Below are 23,468 nucleotides of genomic sequence, written 5' to 3'. Positions count from 1 at the left end.
CTGCAGCAAGGATCAGGGTTTTGGGGCAACAAACAAACTGGTTTTTAGCAGTTTCTGTTTGCTGTGCGAAAATGCCGATCCTTGCTGCAGCCCCGGGGCAGATAGTGGGAAATTGGAAGGAAGCTGCACTGAGAAGACAAATGCGAGAGCGGCGTAAGGTGAGTATGAAATCGGTCCTGATGTGACTGGGCATCAGGGCTGACCCTAGGGGCTCCTTGTTAACTGGGCTACTGCATGGCTGCAGTGGTGGCTCTGACCCTGGAGAGCTGAGGAAATACACTGCTGATTCTCTTCAACCAAATCTTTTCTATTTTTTGTCAAAGCTGGAAGAGACCAACCTACCTCCCAACAAAGTATTGCAGTGTTTGTGTATTAATGCCATGTGTCTCAAATTTTGTCTCCAAAAGCATGCTCTAGCACCAGTCAGTTCTCATTTGGGAGATGAGAAACTGCTACTTTTAACATTATGATTCACTCCCTACTGGTCTTGCCAGTCCAGAGAGCAAACAGTGAATGGCAGGAACCACTAAGTCTGTGCAGCTATCTTTCTGTACCAATCAAGGGACTGATTCAAAGATGGAGAGATACCTACCTTTCCCTCCTTTTGTGCTCCCAGATGCAGAACTTAACGACGGACCAAGAAGAGAGAAAATCACTATCCGGAGGAGCCACTATCTCGATACCATAGAATAACTCGATCAAATAGTCCCACATCCTTATCTAGTTAACTATATATTATTTTCTACTTTTTGTTTTTAAAAAAGTATAAATAAATATAAACATATTCTTTAGAACCAACTTGATAAATATAGAATGGTAGCCATCTTTAGGTACATTGAATTTGAGAGCTGAACTAGAGTGGCTGATATTACATATACCCCAATAAGTAAAGCACAATGTTGGCAGAGCAAAAAGTAAGTTTTCTGTTGAAAGGAAAGGAAAGAACTGGGAAAGCTGAAGCAGGCTCATTCCATTACAGTTCTGAGAGCTAGTAATGAGTGAAGTTTTTAATTCAGCACTAGACGATGAAGGTATGATCTCTGGGAAAATGTCCGGTTGAGTTGCTACTTGATTCATTTTGGTTATTGCAAATATGTACACTCAAGTTTCTTCCTTTCTTTATGTATGTGCAATTTAAATAAAATATGTCACTCCAGGTTTGCTGGTGGTTGAGCCAGCGTTGTTGCTGTTGACTATGATGGGCTGGTGACATTGCTGACTATCGCCCAGTCTGGAAACGTATTCAGTCGAAAGAGGCTAATTCCCCAAGTATTTATTGCCACCAGAACAACCACTAATCCAATCAGATTGACACCAAAGCCAGCTTTGACCTGTGATAAAAAAGAAAGAAAGAAAGTACACCATATTAAGTTTCAACAAATTAACCGGAATCAGTCAGGGCAAAGGCTTTCAAATCAGGGAAACAGGCTGTTTCAAATCAGGGAAATGGGTGTTATGCCTGGGGATGTAAAGTGCTTTGAAGTGCACCAGGGAGTCCTTGGGAGCCTGACATCAGGTTGTGTTCCCAGGGAAGAGAGCCATAAAATGCACCAAGCAGGCACAGAACAGGAATTATTTCTGCAGAGAGAGAACCATTTTCCTACCAGCCAGGTTTGGTAAAATGGATGGCTGTTGTCAGGCCTGCTGCGTGGGAGTTGGCAAACTAGGCAATTGCCTAGGGTGCCAGCTCCCAGCAGGGGTGGTGGGTGGTCGCTCCCCATTCGCGCTGTCCCTGAGCCTCTGCCGCTCTTTTGGCTCTGAGGGATCGGATCCCTCAGAGCTGAAAGTGGCGTTTCCCTTCCCCTGCGCCCTCTGAAGGTGCGTGGGAGGAGAAGGGCTGGCTGTCCTTTCGGCTCTGAGGGATCGGAGGAGCTTCCCCTGATCCGTCAGAGCTGAAAGTGGCATTTCCCTTCCCCCTGCACCCTCTGACGGCGCTGGGAAAGGGAAACACTGCCCATCGTGATGGCGTCACTGTGATGTCATCAGGCCACGTGCAAAGCATGTGCATGAAACCTTTTATGGGGGGCGCACGTTGGGGTTCTGCCTTAGGCTTCAGAACCCCACACACTGGGTCTGGCCGTTGTAAAACATGATCTAGGTAGTGAGATATGTAGGATGTGGATTCTTCCACACAGACTAGGTGGGGATCTGGAGCAATGTTTCTTCTAAGCTGCAGAGTCTTGTGAGCAAAAATTCTAATTTGTGAGCTACTGGTATTAAAGTTGTGAGCTACAGCATGAATTATTGTGCTCTGGAGTCAATTTTCCTGAGCTAAGACAAAAATGTGTGAGCTGGAGGCTAAAAATCTGTGAGCTAGCTCACGCTAACTCAACTTAGAGGGAACACTGATCTGGAGGTGTATTTATTATACAGACATCCGGGAGGGGGGGGGGATGTTGGAGGTAGCTCCTCTGTATTGTTGAATTTACCTTAGTGCTACATTTTTTATTCTTTTTTCTTAGATCTATAACTAGTAGGCTGGATAGTATTTTCCCTGTCTTGTGCACATAGATTAATTCAAAGCAATAAAGTCTTCTTTTGTTTATTTATGAACTGTAAATTGTATGAAATGACTTTTATTGTATATCTGTTTTTAATTTTTATGTTGTTAGCTGTCCTGAGCCCGTTTGGGGAGGGCGGGATATAAATATGATAAAATAAATAAATAGAGTAGAGTGATTCAAGTCCTACTTGTGCACCTCAGATCGCTTGTTCAGGATTAGACACACACACATGCAGGAGAAGGGCTGGAATAGCTGGGAGGCTCTGCCCTTTTTACTTGCTCAAAGATAGCCTTTACCAGTGCCTTCCCAAGTCATTGGTAGGGTTGGAGGCTGGATTTCTTAACTTGGAATGGTGGCACAATGAAATGGATCATACTTTACTTGCCCATGAACACACAACATGCATGTAAGCATACATAGACCCAGGGCAGGTTTAAGACAAGATGGGGCATGTTTTCCAGGTCACAGGCAATACTTAGACAGTAAGGCCAGAGGTGTGGGTCTTTTGATGCCTGTTGAAGCGCAATATTTAATTATTTAGTAGGTTTATATTCTGCCCTTTCCCATAACGGGCTCAGGGTGGATCACAACATAAATTGGACAATAAAAACCTACAATTCAAATTTAAAACAATACATAAGAACAGAAGAGAAGCCATGTTGGATCAGGCCAATGGCCCATCCACTCCAACACTCTGTTACACAGTGGCCCAAAAAATACAATAAAACCAAAACAATAGAACAATAAAATGAAACAAGGTGCATCACCAGCGGATAGGGCACATTTCACAAATACTATAGTTTTTGGCCCAAGAATCAGTGATGGTGTTAATAATCAGATTCAGCACCACAACAAGGCTGTAAAGCATGATGTCACAACAAGGGAAGCCGACTGATGGAATAGTTGGTGGAATAGGATGCCTGTTGCCTCACCAGCTAGGTTAGCCAAAGGGACCTTTCTTTTTTTTTTTTTTAATTGTCTTTACTCATATGCAAATATGCATGGGATACAGTCCAATCCAATTCATGTTTACTTGAAAGTAAATCCTGCTGGGGTTTTGGCTGTTACTCTTGTGTACTACTAATGTTTTCTTTTTGGGAGGGGGAATAAATCCCATTTGTTTAAATTACTAAACAATCCCATTTGTTTAAATTATTATTACACTTTCTTACTTACGAGCTTACTAGTAGGTCCAAAGGGATCTGAGAATATTTCCATTTTCCAGGGAAAAGGGCCCATGAAATGCGCACAAAGTCAGCAAACTGGAAATGCATTTTAGCAAAGAGATAACCATTTGCTCTAATTTTCAAGAAGGGCTGTTGTTAAAACATAAGCTGGGCATTAAGACATGTGGGACATGCACTCTTTAATGACTGGGGGGCGGATAAGGGGGTCACGATCCCATCAGGGTGTCATGAGCCCTGATGAGGAGAAGCTGGAAAGGTTAACAGACCTGGAATAGCTCCTCAGCTGAACAAACAGCAGCTGGCCCATCAATCACTCTCCAGGCACCAGTGTCAGCTGTTGATGATCAATCACCTCCAAGCTCTCCTCCTCCCATCTCAAGAGTTCGAAGCAGGCTCCAGAAAGGACTTTCAGAGCGAAGACATGAGGCACACTGATGCTTCAGATCTCTCAGCCCTGAGTTCTAGCAGAGTCACTGCCACCCAGGGAATAGGCTGATTGAGACTCCCATATAGCTCTCACCCAGGACCTGGTAACCTTGTGGAAGCAACAAGTCTATTCTCTGGCTTTCATCCATGCTTCTTCCTGATCCTGACTTGCTTGATTTCCTTGGCACCCTGACCTTGTGGTTTTTAGACATTGACTGCTGATTCTGGTTTGTTATTCTACATTGGTGACTTTGCTCCTGCTTGACTTCCTGGACTTCCTTGGACTGGCTTTGGACTCCTGCCTGCCTGCACCCTGAGAATGTGACAGATTGCTTCCACCACACACTCACTCCACAAGATGGATAAGGAGGCAAGCAGAGGCTCTGGGCAGTTAGCAGCCTTGCTCACTCAGGTACAGCACCTCACTCAAATGGGGGCTCACCTGCAACATCAGCAAGCCACTGTCGCTGCCCTACCCAAGTGCCCAGTGCTTCCCCCCCAAGCCCATGCAGCTCACCCCCAAGGAAAAAGCACAGCGCCGCTCACAGAATCTCTGCCTGTACTGTGGAGGGGCGGGGCACTTCTCCGGCTGCCCCACCAAGTGCACCCAGCCAAGTACTGCACCACCGTCCCCCGACTTGGGGCACCTAGCTGGGTCCCCTGAACCCTACGTTACTGGCCAGGGCCCGGTTCCTTATACCGGTCACACTCAACTTGCTGGATGGGCACTGGCTATTCATTTCTGCCATGGTCAACTCCGGGGCCGCCCACTGCTTCGTTGACGTGGCCTTTGTGAAGCAACACCAGATCCCGGTGCAGGACAAAGACACCCCAACCTTGGTCGAAGCCATCGATGGGCGCCTCCTCTGCTCTGCTCCGGTGACCCAGGAGACCCACCCGGTCACGCTCCAGATCCAACACCATCACGAGTAAGTACAATTCAATATTGCTCACATGCCCCGCTTTCCCCTCATTCTGGGACTCTCCTAGCTTGTAAAGCACAACCCCCACATTGCCTGGGCACAGGGAGAGCTGAGCTTCAAGGACCCTTGTCCTCACCAGGTCCGGTCAGCCACCCTGGCCGCCACCGCCCTGGCTATTGGTCCTCTACTTTCCCCGGCCTACACAGACTTTGCTGATCTCTTTGAGGAAAAGGGGGCAGACCAGCTCCCCCCGCACCAGCCTTATGACTGTGCCATCAATTTGGTACCAGGGGCACCCCTTACCTATGGGGCGGCTCTACCCCATGTCCAAACTGGAGCATGCATCCCTGCAGGACTTCCTCACCAAAAACCTGGAACAGGGTTTCATCCGGCCATCCACGTCCACGCTGTCCACCCCTGTTCTCTTTGTCAAGAAGAAAGGTGGCAAGCTCTGGCCCTGAAATGACTACCTAGCCCTGAACAAAATCACCGTCCAAGATCGCTTCCCTTTGCCACTGATCCCAGAACTACTGGATCGCCTTAAGGGGGCCCAGGTCAATACCAAGCTGGACCTCTGGGGTGCGTACAGCTTGGTGTGGATCCGTGCAGGAGACAAATGAAAGATGGCTTTTGGGACCCACTATGGCTAGTACGAGTATCTCGTGATGCCCTTCGGCCTGACCAACGCCCCTGCTGTCTTCCAAAGGCTGATGAATGACATCTTCCACAACCTGCTTGACTGCTTTGTGATCATTTATTTAGATGACATTTAAATTTATTCCCAAAGCCCTGCCCAACACGCAGGGCATGTCCGCCAGGTCCTGCTGTGCCTGCATGAGCATGGTCTCTACACCGAGCTAGAGAAGTGTGCCTTCGAAATAACAGCAGTCGAGTTCCTTGGCCACATTGTCTCACCCCATGGGACTCGGATGGACCCGAGCAAAGTCAAGGCGGTCCTGACCTGGCAGATGCTGCAGAACCGCAAAGATGTATAGCGGTTCTTTGGCTTTTCTAATTATTACTGCCAGTTCATCCCTGCCTATGCCGATGTAACCACGCCTCTGACCCAGCTCCTCTGGTCCAAAGAGCCATTTTACTAGAGGCAGACCATACATTCATCACCCTGAAAACCTGCTTTAACACTGAGCCGCTCCTGTGTTACCCAGACTCGCAGCTGCCATTCACAGTAGAGACCAATGCCTCCAGCGTGGCCCTTGGCGCAGTGCTATCTCAGTGGGAGGACCGCTCCCAGCTGCTACAACCCTGCGCATATTACTCGCAGCAGCTGATGTCTGCAGAGCGCAACTACATCATCTGGGAGTGGGAGCTCCTGGCCATCAAGACCACCTTTGACGTTTGGAGGCATCACCTTGAAGGGGCCTGCCACTCCGTCAAGGTCCTGAAAGACCACTGGAACCTGGACCATCTACAGACTGCTTGACGCCTCACCCAGCGTCAGATCTGGTGGTCTTTCTTCTTTTTCCAGTTTGATTTCTGGATTACCTACATTCCGCAGAACCAGAACCGGAAAGTAGACACCCTCTCCCGAAAACTGGAGTACGCTGTGCCTCTAACGGAGGAGACCCCGACTGGGCTCATCCTTGCACCCTCAGTCTTCACTGCCACCACGACTCGCCTGACCTTGGCTGCAGACATCCAGGCCAGCCAGGCCCAAGACCCCTGGGCTCAGCAACGCCTCCTGGAAGAGCAAGATGGCCCGGCTGGGGACCTCTACCTGCCAAGGTCTCCTCCTGCACTGTGGGTGCCTATATGTGCCTCCGGAACCCCTCCGGGCTGACGTGCTCCGCCTGACCCATGACTCCCCTCCTGCGGGGCACTTTGGCCAACACAAGACCCTGCACCTGCTCACGCGGGAGTTCTGGTGGCCTCGCGTCCATGCTGACGTGGCCCGCTATGTCGGTTCCTGTGAGGTCTGCCGGCAGGCCAAGGATGTACTGGTCAAGCCCTCAGGGCTTTTGTATCCCCTATCCATGACTGCAGGACTCTGGGACACTGTCTCCTTGGACTTTATCACCCAGCTCCCCAGGTCCAAGGGCCCCACTTGCACCCTGGGGATGGTGGACCTTTTCACCAAGATGGCTCACTTTGTTCCATGTCCTAAGCCCCCCATGGCTCCTGAAACAGCCCAGCTTTACCTCTAGTACGTCTTTCACCTGCACAGGCTCCCGGCACATTTGATCTCAGACCGAGGCCCCCAGTTCACTTCCCAATTCTGGCAAGCCCTGCACTCCCACTTAGGCACCCAGGTGCATTTATCCTCAGCGTACCATCCCCAAATGGATGGGCAGACCAAATGCACCAATGCCACGCTGGAACAATACCTGCATTGTTACACCAGCTACCAGCAGGATGACTGGGCCGCCTTGCTACCCCTGGCCGAGTTTGCCTAAAACAATGCCATACATGCGTTCACACAACAAACTCCATTTGCTGCCATCTATGGGTACCACCCTTGCTTCTTCCCCACAGTCCTGCCCCTCACAGCAGTCCCTGCTGCTGATGCGCACCTGCAGGAACTCTGTGCTCTCCAGGACTTGCTCTGAGAGCAACTCCAACAGGCTAAAGAGGCCTACAAGACAGCCACTGACCAAAAGCGACAGGTGGGGCCCCCACTGAAGCATGGAGACCATGTCTGGCTCTCCACCCATTACCTGTGTTGGCCTGGCTGGTCTCGCAAGCTGGACCCTCACTTCGCAGGGCCTTACCTGATCACGGACCAAACCAACCCCATTGCTTTCTGGCTACAGCTGCCGGCCACCCTCCGCATCCAACCGGTCTTCTACCAGTGCCTCCTTGTTCCTGCTGCACCACTGGATCCCATCCAACTGCCACCTCCAGCGCCGCCTCCTCCTGTCCTGGTCGACGACGAGGAGAAATACGAGGTCCACCAGCTCCTGGACTCCCGAATCCACCGTGGGGACCTCCAGTACCTCGTGGACTGGGAAGGCTATGGCCCCGAGGACCGTTCATGGGAACCCACGGACAACCTACATGCCCCTGACCTCGTGCAGCAGTTCCACATGGCCTACCCTGAACGGCCTGGCCCGTCTGTGTGGGGGGTCCTGCAGTGGGGGGGATAGTGTCATGAGCCCTGACAAGGAGGAGCTGGAAGGGTTAATAGACCTGGAAGAGTTGCCAGCCAGTTCCTCAGCTGAACAAACAGCAGCTGGCCCATCAATCACTCTCCAAGCACCAGTGTCAGCTGCTGACGATCAATCTCCTCCAAGCTCTCCTCTGCCCATCTCAAGAGTTCAAAGCAGGCTCCAGAAAGAACTTTCAGAGCAAAGACATGAGGCACGCTGATGCTTCAGATCTCTCAGCCCTGAGTTCTAGCAGAGTCACTGCCACCCAGGGAGCAGGCTGATTGAGACTCCCATATAGCTCCCACCCAGGACCTGGTAACCTTGTGGAAGCATCAAGTCTATTCTCTGACTTGCATCCATGCTTCTTCCTGATCCTGACCTACTTGATTTCCTTGGCACTCTGACCTTGTGGCTTTTGGACTGACTTCTGATTCTGGTTTGTGATTCTGCATTGGTAACTTGGCTCCTGCTTGACTTCCTGGACTTTGACCTTGGACTGGCTTTGGACTCCTGTTTGCCTGCACCCTGAGAACGTGACACAGAAAATTCCCTAAATCTGGGTTCAGCAAAAAAACTTCCAGCCAACTAGGGCTGGAAGAGTTAAAAGATCTGAAAAACCTCTTTATGTGGTTCAAATTTCAGGAATCATGTCCTATGTGCAGAACAGGTGGAAAGACAGAATCAGTGTTTGTTACACAAGCATCCAACGAGGGTGATGCTGTGATAACATCCATAACATTAAGGTTAGATATATGATTTTTATTTTCCAAATCTGCTATAGTTCTCCTAGACCTGCTATAGCTATTTCCCCTTGTCTTGTGCTCTGGTTCAGTGTTCAGTTGGGACCAAAAGCAGGTTGCAAAGTCTCTGAAAATGGATTGTGGGCTGCCCCTGCCTTTTCCTTTGTTCTCTTTTGTATTTTGGAAACCAAGTCCTAATCATGGAAATGTATCTTCCATGCCCTACGTTAGTTGGGACTTTTTCTTCAATGCATATTGATCAAATTAAAATGTGTACTGTTGGTTACTAGAAAGAATTTCTTAGAATCTTAGGGGGGATTAGAGAGAGTAATGAAAGGCTTTCATATGAAAGGCTGTGTATGCTGGAATGCCACTTGCTTGGTTCATAGTGGGGAAGCTGCACCTTTTGTGGTTTGTTAGTTTCTGATTTTTTTTTTGTGGGTCATGTACTGGGTACTGGTAAGCTTGGGAACCTCTAGTGTGTTAAACTGTAGTTAATAAAGTCTTTCCTTTGAGTGAAGAAGGAAGTACTTCTTCACCCAAAGGGTGATTAACACATGAAATTCACTGCCACAGGAGGATTGGATAAGCATATGGAGCAGAGGTCCATCAGTGGCTATAAGCCACAGCTTATCGTTGGAACTCTCTGTCTGGGGCAGTGATGCTCTGTATTCTTGGTGTTTGGGGGGCACAGTGGGAGGGCTTCTGGTGTCCTGGCCCCACTGATGGACCTCCTGATGTCACCTGGTTTTTTGGCCAATGTGTGACACAGAGTGTTGGACTGGATGGGCCATTGGCCTGATCCAACATGGCTTCTCTTATTTTCTTATGTTCCTGTTTCAAACACCTTCCCTTGCACCTAGCCCTTGATCACAAACACAAAAGGAAAGGTGTTAAAAGGCTGGAAACTTTGCCTTTTGTACATGCTCCGGGACAGTCTTTCCTGACACTCCTCTGACCATGCCTAAATGGAAAAGGTTGCGGTTTTAATCTAAGGTAAAAAAACATACACATTTCAACACACAAACTCAGGGTGGGTTGTGACAACTCTTATGCAATTATGCATGGGATATAGCCCCTCTCATCTTCTAGATAATATACTCTTGTTCTTCTGGTATTCACATAATTCTTGGCTTTAAACTCTGACAACACAATTGCAAAACATTATCGACTTTCATATTTGAGTGGGAGGGGGAAATAATATCACCCCTACCACAAAACAGCCACATTGTAGAAGCTATTATTATTATTGCACAGAAATGGGATACTCCATTCTTTCTGAATTGGGCTGATGTGATCATGAGTTCCAGCTGCATTATGGATAGCACTTACCATGTCCTTGATCTGACAGTGCCCATAATTGAAAACAATGGCATTTGGAGGATTGCCCACCGGTAGCATCACCGCAAAAGAGATACACATTGCAACAGGGATCAGGGTGTACAGAGGGTTGATTTGCAGGGTTTCTGACTGGGGAAAGCAAGAAACAGAGGTTGTTTGTGTGAAGCTGTTAAAAGAAATGCTAGTTTTCAAGGCCATGGACATTCAGAGGTGGTTTGTCATTGACTGCCCCTGCATTGTAACCCTGGACTTTCTTGGTGGTCTCACATCCAGGTCCTAACCATGGTTGACCCTGCTTAGCTTCTGATGAGAGCAGGTCAGCCTGGGCCACCTTGGTCAGGGTGGTAAAATAAATGCCTTAATAAAATTGCAGTTCCCAAGGTTTCTTGAAGGAAACCACAATATTTAACCCTTCACTAACTCCCTCATACTTCCACCAACAGAAGTCATCTGAAAATTTCTCATGTTTCACAGGGGAGCTGAAGTGGCAAAAATGCTGAGAAAGCTTTCATAAAAGCAGAGGTCTGTAATGAGTGGTGGAGGGGAATCAGAAAAAATCTCTCCCTTGCTGACTGCTTTCTTTTGGAACTGACCCATTGCTCCTTATCTCTAGCAAGTTTGTACCAAATCCACATCAGCCCCAAATGAACACTCACCATGCTGGATAAAATAGGCAGGAAGATAGTTATGGTTGCTGGGTTACTAACAAACTCTGTCACTATGGACACCAGGATACAGGCTAGCAGGGTGACAACCCAAAAGGGAAGGCTACTCAGAGACAACATTTGCCGTCCAATCCATGTGGAAAGGCCAGATGTCTGAAATAAAAGAACATAAGAGCATAAGAACATAAGAGGAGCCATGTTGGATCAGGCCAGTGGCCCATCCAGGTAAGCACTCTGTGTCACAAAGTGGCCCAAAAAAACAGGTGCCATCAGGAGGTCCATCAGTGGGGCCAGGACACTAGAAACCCTCTCACTGTTCCCCCCCAAGAACCAAGAATACAGAGCAACACTGCCCCAGACAGAGAGTTCCATCAATACCCTATGGCTAATAGCTCCATATTTACATTGGTTTAAAATTGACATTGGTTTAAAATAGAAGGTGTCGTGAAACAACGTTGTGGTCTCTACAGAACCCTGATCCTTCTATTCTGCAAGGATGACATGAAATACAGAATTGACTTTCCTGTTCTCCCCAGCCTGGTCACCACCCAAAGCATATACAGGCATAGCATTACATTTGTAACATCAACCAGGTCAATATTACAGCCAGAACCAAGGCTGATTCCATATTTTGCAAGATCCTGGGCAGAGATCTCCTGGGATTGCTCCATCCTCTGCCCATCACCAGAATCCCTGCTTGTGCCCTCCTCCCCTCCCACCCACCTGCATGTCTCCCACCTGCTTGTGTGTTCTTCCCAGGGCTTTTTTAAATAGAAAAAGCCCAGCAGGAACTCATTTGCATATTAGGACACACCCCTGACATCACCATTGTTTCACACAGGGGTTTTTTTGTAGAAAAAGCCCAGCAGGAACTCAGTTGCATATTAGGCCACACACCCCGAAGCCAAGCCAGCTGGAACTGCATTCCTGTTCTTCCACTATCTGCTCACAAACTGTCCCACTGCCCATTCCCACAGCAGCCTGCTGCAGCCCTATTCTCACTAGGAAATGCCTTACAGCAGGGTGCATAACTGGTGAAGCACAAGCGAGTGAGTGTGCAGAGGACATCAGCAACAATGGGCCCTACCAGAGATTGTGGGCCATGGCAGCTACCCCAGTTTAGGGTATGCAGATACCGGCCATGGCTGGAACTATTAAAGGCTCCATTTCAGAGCATAATTTCAATCAGCATTTGCTTTGGAGACAAGAAGGAAGAAAGGAGAGATGGAAGGTGCTTGAAACAGAATAGCTTTGGTTGGCACCAGAGGGTAGGAGAGAACATGATCTGAGTGAAATGAGTGTTCCCTTTATGAGGCAAGGTACTGCAAGTTGAGAAGAGAGGCACTTTCTCTGTTTGATCATGGAGGGTCTGCTTGTATTTGGAGGCATCTATGGTCACCTTGCATCCCGCTGCTAAAGCGTATCCTCCTCCAACCAGCACTACGATCTCCCAGGGCATTGTTTTCTGGAAGTCCTTCCAGGTGATAATTGGTTCTGCTGAGTTATCATCTGTAGAATCTGTTATGGCTGCTGTGTGAATATAAAAGACAGGTGGAAAGGTAACATACAAATGCAAATGCAGTTAAGTAGCAACCAACTTATGGCAACCTCACCAAGGGGTTTTCAAGGCAAGTGAGTAGCAGAGGTGGTTTGACAATGCCTTCCTCTGCAGAGCCTTCCTTGGTGGTCCCCCATAAAAGTAACATGGTTACCAATCTCCGGATGGGACCTGGAGATCTCCTGGAATTACAGCTTATCTCTAGACTACAGAGATCTGTTGACCTGGAGAAAATGGCTGCTTTTGGAGGGTGAATTCTGTAATTATAACCTATAAAGTCTCAAATCTCACCCTCCCTAGGTTCCACCCCCAAATCTCCAGGAATTTCCCAATCCAGAGTTGGCATCCCTAAATTAGATTACTTATGCCACCACCCCTCCTGTGGAAAGATAAACTTGCCAGCATTTGAAGTTCCACTGACCATGCCCTGTTTTTTCAGTGGGTCACCATACCGAATAAATTTGGACTTGTGGGTCACCATATTATCAAGAGTGAAAACCACTGATATATGCTACACAGAATGCCTCTGGAAATTTTCATAGGTTTCATTTTATCTGTTTATGAGACTCCCTGAAAAATTACAATGAGGCATATTTCTCTCACTGTCATAGCACACAGTTATTGTTTGACGCACAAGTGAGTTCACAAGTTAAACTTGAGTACCCCTGATACTCTGAAGGGCTGGAGCTTCTACCATGTGGTCTGTCATGACAGATCATTGCTTATTACTCAACTGGAGCAAATGCCACAAATAAGAACCAATATGGGAAGTGAGAAAGGTTCATGATGTGAAGCTCATCACATTACAACTAATACTAGCCACATGCAAGTGGAAACTTATCATGAAAGGCTCAGAGGCAGCCTGTTCACTAGGCACACATACTGAACCAAGGGGTGGGCTGAATTAGGCCCTCCTCCCACCCCGCCTCTCGGGCAATATCAAGGCTCTCTGGGAGTTGGGAAGAGGCTGCGTGCCACCTGGTCTATTCCATGGAGCATGCCCCACCTTGCTGCCTGCCATGGGCAAAGCTGGAGGGCAGGGAGGGTGCACACAGTGGCGTGGCAAGGTGCAGAGAGGCTGCACACTACCCAGCTGCCATCACTCTGCTTCTGTTTGGTGGAGTGATGGTGAGTGGGCAGCACATGGCCTCTCTGCTTTGTAGAGACCCTTGCTGCACTGCTGTGCATTTCCTCCCCACCCTCCAGCTTTGCCTGCAGGGGTGGGGCCTCGCTTGGGGTGCCAGACCCCGTAGGGCTGCTCCTAGAAAGGCTTATTTGGTTGAAGACCTCTAGGACTCTCTTAAAGAAGAGAGATGCATGAAGTGTAGCTACATATTGAATTCCTCTTACCTGTCCCTTTCTTTCCAAAGCAAGGTTTCTTTGCAGGAATCAAGAAGAGGAGAAAGCCAAGGAAGACAGAGACTGTAGCATCAGTCCGGTAGCCTTTCCTAGGGAAGATACATGGGATTGTTTTACAAGAGGAAAGAGCTACTCTGTTTCTTCTCACTACAACAGCAACTACTTTTCTTCTGTGCTGTTTCTTCCAAGGGACCTGTATGTTCCAGTTAGTGCTGTAATTATAGTCCAGTTTTTTATATTTCCAAGTCCAGTTTTTTATATTTCCAAAGGGAGAGTTGCTATTTTATTTTATTTGCTTCTCTGTTCCTATGACCTCCAGAAGTTCTTGAAATGTGAGGTGAGCCCAGCTGAATAGAATTAAGTCTGCAATGCTTCCTGGTGTCTAATCACAAGAAAACCATAAACTGTAGACCTTGGGCTTTTCCATCATGTCCTAAAAAAGATCCTTGTCCCCCTTTTGGGTGCTGAATATCTAGCCTTATGAAGAGTTCTGGGAATGCTAAGACTTGTAACAATTTTATTGGTCCTAATAAAAAAAAAAATTGAACAGTTGTTATAGTTCTGTAAAGGAGCTGATAATTAATTGTTAGAGATCTTCAGCCTCTTGAAATAAATTGCCTCCCCAGTCGGAATAACGAGACAGACACCAATTGGATTAAAGGGCCACTTTATTAACTTAACGGCAAGGGCAAAGCATGGGGACAGGTCAAACCAGGGGTCCAACAAGACCACCTCCTTGACCTGAAAATGGGCGAGCCCCCAAAGCCCTGGGTATGAGCCAACCCAACGGCTCAGACCTGGCCGGCCCAGCAACATGATCACCGTTCACCAAGGTCCGCCGTCCCCAAAGCCGTACAGCCTGGAATGTGGACACTTTTCCATGTGGTGGGATCCCCGGACTCCCTGGAGCATCCCTTGGGCCGTACAGCTTAACGGTCCCCCAGGAGGCCGTTCACCAAAATGGTGCGGTGCCACGGGAACTCACCAATCCCCAAAACATTTCCCAACAACAAACAGCCAGTGACCAACCTATTTAACGGCAGTGCCAATCCAATTGCCAGCACCCATTACCTGCAGTACGGGGTAGGCAAAAACACCCCCCAACCAGCCAATTTGTCGGGGGGGGGGAATTCCTACCCGGCGGGTAGGACACTGGGGTGGGACCGGCCTTTTAAGGCCATGCCTTGCCCCCTACAGCTCTGTTGAGCGAGTCCACTGCCTCCCATCCTTCCGGGGAGGCGATGGACGGCCCCCAGCCTCAGCGGACGATGGTCCGCTTGGCTGGGAAGGGGCCGAATTATTTTCTTGTGTTTCAGGAAGCCAGGTGATAACACAACTACTTTGGCAATCATAGGAACCAGGCCTCAGATTCAGCAGGAGCTCACAGGAGCACAACTCCTGAACCTTTTTGACAGTTCCCCCTCCTCCTTCCCACCTACCTTGTCCATTGAATAGTATGTGCAGCTGCATAACAATCCCTGGATTAGGAAAGTAGGGAGCCAGCCAGCCACCAGGAGCTTTGCCATGCCCCCAGCAGCCCTTATTAACCCCTGGAGAAGCCCATGCCATCCTTTCTTCACTTCTTATGTGATTTTGGGCAGTGAGTGGCTTGCTGGCCTTTTGACTGGGGGGGGGGCAGGAGAGCCCCAGGCAAGTGAGGCCTGCTTGGGCTGGCTGGATCTCTAGCCAGCCCAAGCAGGCCTCACTTGCCCAGGGCTCTCTTTTTTTGCATCAGGTTGTTTTTGGCTGGAGGAGGCAGCATATGTTAATGAGTTATGCTAATGAGCTCCGCCAACTATTTTTCTACAAAACGACCCCTGGTAGGAACTGTGCGCTAGACTAAATGTCAAGGCCAGTGTTAGCATCCCCTGAAATGGGGCTGCCAGAGCTCATAGCTTCTGGCAAAGCACACTGCTGCTGACGCCCTACCCCTGTATCTCCTCTGATGCCTGCCCTTGCAACCTTCCATTGCCAGCTTTTGAGCTCTTTGTCACTTGTGCTGCCAGCTGCATGTGCTGCCCACAGCTGCTGAAGAAGGGCATGTGGACAGTGCATAAAGCATCAGCATTTCCAGTGACTATGGCAATGGCATTCCTAGCTGTAGCTGTCACCCAGAATCATTGGGGAAAGGGCTTGCAGGTGCTGTGGGCAGCTGTTACTGCATGTGGTGGAAAAGCTTGCAAGTGAGCAGAGGAGAGATACACAAGCAAGCAGGGGCATGTAGGTGAGTGGACAAGAAGAGGGGCCTGGTAATGGGTATGGGGAACACCTGGGTACTTTCTGACTAGCATCCCGCAAAACCTGGAGCAGCTCAAAGAACTTTACATACCTCGTCTCAGAAAAACTCACCCCTTGAATAAAAACTTGTTGGTCTTAAAGGTGGCACTGCTCTCAAACTTTGCTTTACACCCACTTTGTAAACTATGGCAGTTTATTATTATTATTTTTAGATGCAGACTCAACCCAGCATACTTAGAGACCACTAATTAATTATGTGAATATTGGTAGCAGACTTGAACTGAATCAGAATGTTAATGCAATAAACCCAGTATTGTCTTCTGTGACTGGCAGAACCTCTCCAAAGATTCAGGAAGAGAAGTCTTTTCAGTTCGCCCACCAGAGAGCCTTTTTATCTACATGATGTCCCTTATGTGTGTCCTATTACAGGCCCTGAGATTAGCCATGGATGCCCTCTGTACAGGAAGACAGGAAATCCCGCTGTTATGCTACAGTGGGTGTTTTCGCACAGAGCTTACCCCGGAGCGATGTCCCTCTTCACTGCGCAGCTTCTGCGCTGATTTCGCACCAACTGCTCCGCAGAACCAGGAAGAGCTGCGAAGAGCCGCGGCTTTTGCGTCACTAACGTAAACTGGTTTTTAGCGGTTTACATTTGCGACGCAAAAGGCTCGGCACTTCGCGGCTTTTCCTGGTTCTCCGGAGCAGTTGGTGCAAAATCCGCGCAGACGCTGCGCGGTGAAGAGGGACGTCGCTCCGGGGGTAAGCTCTGTGCGAAAACGCCCAGTGTTTATTATTTATCTTGTTTCATTTATTTGTTAGAATTTGTTTAGGGCCTAGCACCTCCCTCCCCACTTCTCACATTCAGTCCCAGTTGGGAAATGTATTGCTGGAAAACCTAGTCTGAGGAAGTCCAGTCACACGCCACAAAGTAGGAACTTACTTTTCAAACAAAGATGACCAGCCTGGTACAAACCCTGGCTCCCTTGTAAACCAGAGCAATGTCATCAGGATGAAGAAGAATGCAGTCACCATCTCAGGATAGCTGGAAAGGATTGCAAAGACAAAGAAATTCAAGGAAGTATTGAGTATGGGAGTACAACATCTATAGGTTTTGTTAACATTCTGTGAGCAATACATACTGTCTTGGTGGCTTTTGACATTAATGTAATTGATGCCCTGTGATGTTTGCATTTGATAGTTCTCATTCTGTGAAGAACATAATGGCTTCATTCAGACATGGTACAAAATTATGGTTTTATTAATTATGGTCAGTGTAGATTTCTGAATACAAGCCATTCCACTAGCTGTGGTTGGTTAGAGGCTGGACCTGAAGCTGATTCATTAACTATAGTTATGTGTGGTTTTGCATGATATTTGAATACAGATATACTGGCTTAATCCTGGGTTGTCCTTTGGGGATCCCCTCTGAGACTGTGGAGAAAAATGAAATGAAACCAGGACTGCTTGAGGCAAACTAGTATTTGAGCGACTGTCTGTGAGATGAATCCTGATTTCTCAAACCAACCACAGTTAATATTAACCACATTGCGTCTGAACGGAGCCATTTCTTGCATTGTTTTCATTGTCTCTTTGGAACACCCAGAAGCTGTTTATGTTTTGACTGTTCATTTTCTGTTGATAGCCAAATCAAGGCATGCCAGCCTCCAGGTGAGACCTGGGGATCCCCTGAAGTCAAGGCTCATCTCCAGGCTACAGAGATCAGTCCCTCTGGAAAAAAAATGGATGCTCTGGAGGGTGGACTCTACAGCATTGTGCCCCACTCAGCTCCCTGTCCTTCCCAGGCTCCACCTCCAAATCTCCAGGAGTTCCTGAATCTGGATTTGGCAATCCTAGAAGGCTGCAAGGATCTGGTGGTTATGAGAGACCACCAGAAAACTGCAGTAGGCTATCATGTAAAGATTGTATAGAAGGGCAGGTGGATTTGAATAGAAGAGTACATGGGTTTGGAGGGGAAGGAAGAGAGGACATTAAATTGAATGAACACTGAAATATGATCACATTTTTTTAAACTACATCATTCAAACATGCCTATTTTGGAACCCAAACAGTTTATGTCTAAAAGCATTTGAAATGGAACAGTTCTCCTTCTGCTTGTGAGGTTTATATCAGTGCAGCCAAAATAATTGGGCATCCGTTGCAAAGAACGCTTGCTTTGCCTGGCCTACCTATCTTCAGAAGGGCCAGGCCCAGTGCTAGGGTTTCTGGTGCCCCAGGTCGAACCCCGCCCCCCCAAGGAGTGATGTCATCAGGCCACACATGCTTCGCATGAATGCTCGGCCGCCCCTCTTCCACTTCAAAGGGAGCTGGGAAGAGGTGTGACCTCTTCCCGGCTCCCTCTGAAGCAGGAGAGGGTCAGGCAAGGGGTGGCTCAAGTCACACATTCTTTCTTCGAGAATGTGCAGCTCGGGCAACCCCTTGCCCAGCCCTCTCTGGCCTCGGAGCTGGGAAGAGGCAGAAGGAGGTGAGTTCTTCCTGGTTCCCTCTGAAGCGGGAGAGGGCTGGGCAAGGGGTGACCCAAGCTGCATGTTCTCAAAGAAAGAATGTGTGGCTTGGGCTGCCCCTTGCTTGGTCCTCTCCGTCTTCAGAGGGAGCCAGGAAGAAGCTGCCTCCTTCTTTCTTCACAGGGCCTGCGTGAGCGAGGACAGGGAGGGGGCACCCACCCCTTTGGCAAGGTGACTCCCACATGCCGACTCCCTGTCTCACTGACTCCCACACACTGGCCCTGAGAAGAGCTATATGTGACTCTTCCAATTCAAGAATGAACGCCGACTCCTGCGGGATTTTTTTGACTTTGCTGCTTGCCTGGGTCCCTGGTCCATAATCATATAAACAATCTTTAAATTTGTTTTACCTGATGCTTCCCAGTTTCTCATACTCTTCCTGGATTCTCTTCTCTGACATCTCCTCCCTTTTGGTCTTCTTCTTCTTGCTCACTGAACATGTCTCTTTGAAACTGAGGATAATTTGGAACATTGAGAAAGAAGGCAATTAGTTGATAGTCTGAAGACCCCCTGCTACCTAATTTCAGGATCTGTCTTGAAATTTACACATGGGACCCAGGTGAATTCTTGATGACATTCTCACTAAGCATTTGTGACATTTTGTGCTGTTCTTAGTCCCTTTGTATTCACCCTGGTGGCAACTGCTTCTTGGTGCCCTTTCCCATGCTTTTCTATCACTGCCCTTAGCATCATTGGCCTTCACCAAAAGAGGCTGGCATGGTTACTTACAGTACCATGGATAATATATCACAGGTGCCAGTAACAAAACAAGTGGATTGTGGATTACAACAATTCTAAGCATCTATAAGGGCAAGTCAATCCTAGGAGAGTGAAATCCAACAAAAAGCAGAAACAATGGCACCAAGGAAGAGTGGTAGCAAGGGGAAACACAAGGGCCAAAAGCATCAGAACATGTCAAAAGTGCCCTACTGCTGCTGCATGCTGCATCCAATGTAAACTCTGTAAACAAGCAGCTTAAGATTTATCAAGTGAACAACTTAACAGTTCTTTTGTTGACTGTACCATGTTATAGTTTATGAGGTTTACAGATCTTTTGTCCTACTTTTCTTAAACTGCAATTGTGCTTGTATAACATTCAGTTTATTATCCCATCACTGGATATATTATACTGCTGACACTGTGGTGTTATTGTTTTTAGTGCTGATTGTCTGTGTAAAGTACTGACAAGTTGCAACTGACCTATGGCGATCCCACCAAGGGACTTTCTAGGCAAGTGAGAAGCAGAGGTGGTTTGCGGTTCCTTTCTCTGCAGAGTCTTCCTTGGCAGTCTTCTTCCCAAATACCAACCCCGCTTAGCTTCCGAGAACTGATGAGACTGGATCATACCATGCTGATTTCCGCCCCCCCCCATACTGATTGTTATTATTTTATTGCTGCTAGTGTTAGGGAAACTGCTCTCAAATTGAGATTGGGGAATTAGATTGAGAGACAGCTAGCCCCATCGGAATCTTTATTATCTGTGTATACCAGGCTCAACCGATCAGAGAGTCAATGCTCAATAAAGGACTCTAATTTAATAAAACCAATTGTAATTTATTTAATATAATAGTTCTTTCACACAAGGTAAAATACAAAACATTCACACATTCATACAGGTCTAGGAAAAATAGATAGATTGATAGGGACACATATCAGGGTAGACATACAGGGTGATATTTACCATCGTAGTTCTTCCAGGAAGGTTCCAATGGCGACATGAGAGGACAGGGGAAATGGACCCAAAACTGTGGCCAGAATTGGGGATGGATCTAGACAGCGGAAGGTGGGTTGCTGAATAGAAGCACACATGAGTGGAGTTGGGTCAGAGGTTAAATAGGCTTCCTCAGACCCTTAGGGACTGGGAGGTCCAAGGGAGGAGAGATGGGAAGTTCAAGAAGGCTGGACATTCCTTACTGACACCTAATTGGATGCCTGCTTTGGCCAATGAACTTCACCTTAGTCCAGTGAACCTGGAAATTTCCAAGCTGCAATGCTGCTTGTGTTGGCCCCAGGGTACTTAGACTGGAGTAAGAATGGGAATGGCTGGATACTTAAGTTTAAATGGGATTAACTAGGAGGGTGACAATAGGTAATCAAATGCTGGCCTAGGTACCACCCGGGTTAGACAAAAGACTTGATGAAGACAGGAGATGTCCTTCCTCTTTCTCATCTTCTGCTGGGCAAGATTTATTGTTCTGGTATTGCTGAGCAATTAGGATCAACAGTGGAGCTATTAATCCATTCTTAAAACAGATGGGTTGCTTGCAGGCTCAGGGTGTGTACGTGTGACTTTCCCACTAAGAAGGAATGAGTTCAGCCTGGCAGGGTAAGCTTGGGTCAGGAAAGCAAGCTGGATTCTGCTGTTGTTAGCTCTAGGTCCATGGAGCCAGGCTGGAAACATGGTGGCTTCTTCCACTGCAGTGGCCAAGACTGGGCACACAAGGAGCAGCTGGAGCATGTCTGTAGTTCTGGCTACCACTCTTCAGAGATGTAGAATGCAAAGCTGCCATATAAGCCTTAGAAACTAAGCAAAGTACACTTCTTAGAGCAGATGTGTGAGAGTTAATTCTCCAGGCACCCTGGCAACCACACTGGCGATCATGATGTCCACATGCATGAAAAGTAGGGGGCTTTTCCTCACAGTTCCCCCCCTCAAGACCTATGTCACCATCTGGTGGCGAGGTCTTGCAATAACACAATGTCCATATCTGTAGTTGACAGGCGGCGAGTCCACGTAGCTTCAGGTGTCTATCGGGGTGTACCGTCTATCTAAAAGGGTTGGAGCCACTATCTAAACTACTCAAAAATTAATTTGGAAAATATTCCAATAGGCCAAAGGTTCCTTCCTTTGAATACTACGATGCAGGGATAACAGGCATTGGCAACATTGTAGGGCATACAGTATTAAAACACAGGGTTACAATCATTGAAATAAAAGTTGAGCTCATAAAATCATTACTGCCATTTAAACCAGATAAATAACAAGAATTGATCTATAAATCACACACAATCATGACAATAATTGATTAGGAAAACACACAGGTACATTAGAGTTCATGGCTACAAGTGAATCCATATCTTAATCTTGAGTCTTCTTTTCTTCTTCTCCCCCCCTTGATAAGCTTCTTATACTGGGGTTTGAAGAGGATCTTCTTCCATGTACCTATTGGGTATGTGAAAGTCCTAGTGGAGGGTGAACTAAAGAGTCTTCCCACCCCCCCTAGCACCCAGCGAAATCTGTCTTTATTGTTGCTAAAAGGGAGTCTTCCTGTAACCCAGCATGTAATTGGCAATGGTGCTTTTCTGCCTGTATCACCGATGGTCCATAGAGCAACAGTGGGCTTTGAGGAAAGAACCAAAAAGGAACCAAAAACATTCACACATGACAACATGGAGATGATTCTGTACCATTGTAGGGAGCAGTGAAAGCAGATCAAAAACGCATACATTCAACCATGAAGAAAGGAGTCTTAAAAAGCTATTAGTGAAGTGTCCTCCTGTCCAGAGTATGGTGACCAGTGAGCTTTTACGTCACAAGCTTACATATGTCATGTTAGGGGCCTGCATTGGGCAGGTTTGCCTATTACACTAATCATTCAGGACTTTAGGAGGCTTTTTCCTTGTCAAGGAAGGGAAGTAAGATACACAATACAGAAAACACAACCCAAAATATTCTTTGTTGCAACATAAAACTTAAAATAAAACATTGTGCACAATCCAGGAAAATGACCATAGTTTGGGGCGTCCCCCATATGATGAAAATAGTTCCAAAAAGAAGAGACAAAAGAAAACTTTTGCTATAGCCTTGGAATATAATAAATTGTCAAAACAATATAAAACTTCAAAAACAAAAACTGAGGCCTCAATAGAACAATGCTAGCTAGCTTTACATGAGAGGGATCATACCCAAAATGGCAGGTGAGCTAGAGCAGAGAAATTAAAACCTGGACATTAGTGAGCTGATCAGGTCCCACTAAATCCAGTTTTTCTCTAGGCTAGTTCAGCTAAAACGATCTCGGTATGGGGGTCTCACATGTGAGCATAGATTTCAACAAAAACTTAAAACTTAACAAAACAGGAATTCTGAAAAGCAACATAATGGTTACACATACATAAAACAATTCTTAACAGGACTATCAACAACTCTTAGAACTACTGAGCATGCATTAGACTTGACTTGCAGGTCCAGATTCCCTGCACATCTATATTGAAAGAAAAGATGAACAAACTTAACAAAACAGTTACAAAACAAATCCTAGAAATCAAATTCTGGTTAATTCACCCTGACAAACACACTAAAACAATTCATAAAAAGAGAAAAGATGGGGGCAGGGCATCTGTAGTACCAAGAGAAAATGCTGAGTTGTTGCAAGAGCAAGTCAAAAGAAAGACTTGAAGCACGAAAGCATATCCCTTGAAGAAGAAACCTTTTATGGAGTAAAAGGCAAAACTAGGATGATGGCACAATGCTCCAGGTTTAAGGCTTGTGCCAGAGAATGATTTTCCTCTGTGCATACACAGAGTACAAAGAATGTGTTGCTGGAAGGCAACATCCTGTCAGGAATACCAAATAGACCAACATTTGAACATGATACAACAAGACTTGAATTGGGGAGCCTTGATAGGCTCAGCCAACTGGTTATAGATGCACAAATAACACAAAAGGACATTTAGTAGCCAGAAGAAAATCATGATCAGAAATGAACCCTGAGGAATCTACATTAAGAATCTAACAGGTTATTGCTCATTTCCTTGAGAACATGGGAAAAATAGAAAAGGGTTTTCACTCAGAAAGAGTCTAGTTCTAACAAAATATACAGTAGGTGGAGGCAGAACCATTCAGTGGTCATTATATTGCTTAAGACCAAACAAAGATACTGAGCCCACAAGGTGGGGGCCTC

General features: G+C 47.1%; 1 protein-coding gene across 1 annotated transcript in view; it reads right to left on the bottom strand.

Moving 5' to 3' along the window:
- Positions 1 to 711: 711 nt before the first annotated feature.
- The window catches only part of SLC13A4 (solute carrier family 13 member 4), an 89,208-nt gene continuing 66,451 nt past the window's right edge, over positions 712 to 23,468 (bottom strand). Inside the window, exons 10-16 of the mRNA XM_060245694.1 lie at positions 18,918 to 19,019; positions 16,986 to 17,087; positions 13,799 to 13,896; positions 12,290 to 12,420; positions 10,882 to 11,043; positions 10,217 to 10,354; positions 712 to 1,331 (exon numbers count right to left, since the gene is read on the bottom strand). Coding sequence (XP_060101677.1) covers positions 1,194 to 1,331; positions 10,217 to 10,354; positions 10,882 to 11,043; positions 12,290 to 12,420; positions 13,799 to 13,896; positions 16,986 to 17,087; positions 18,918 to 19,019 — 871 coding nt within the window. The 3' untranslated portion in view covers positions 712 to 1,193. The remainder of the gene's footprint in view (positions 1,332 to 10,216; positions 10,355 to 10,881; positions 11,044 to 12,289; positions 12,421 to 13,798; positions 13,897 to 16,985; positions 17,088 to 18,917; positions 19,020 to 23,468) is intronic.

Source organism: Heteronotia binoei, chromosome 8 (genome assembly GCF_032191835.1).
Source record: "Heteronotia binoei isolate CCM8104 ecotype False Entrance Well chromosome 8, APGP_CSIRO_Hbin_v1, whole genome shotgun sequence".
In the NCBI taxonomy this organism is placed as follows: domain Eukaryota; kingdom Metazoa; phylum Chordata; class Lepidosauria; order Squamata; family Gekkonidae; genus Heteronotia; species Heteronotia binoei.
This window is presented reverse-complemented; position numbering and strand designations above follow the sequence as displayed.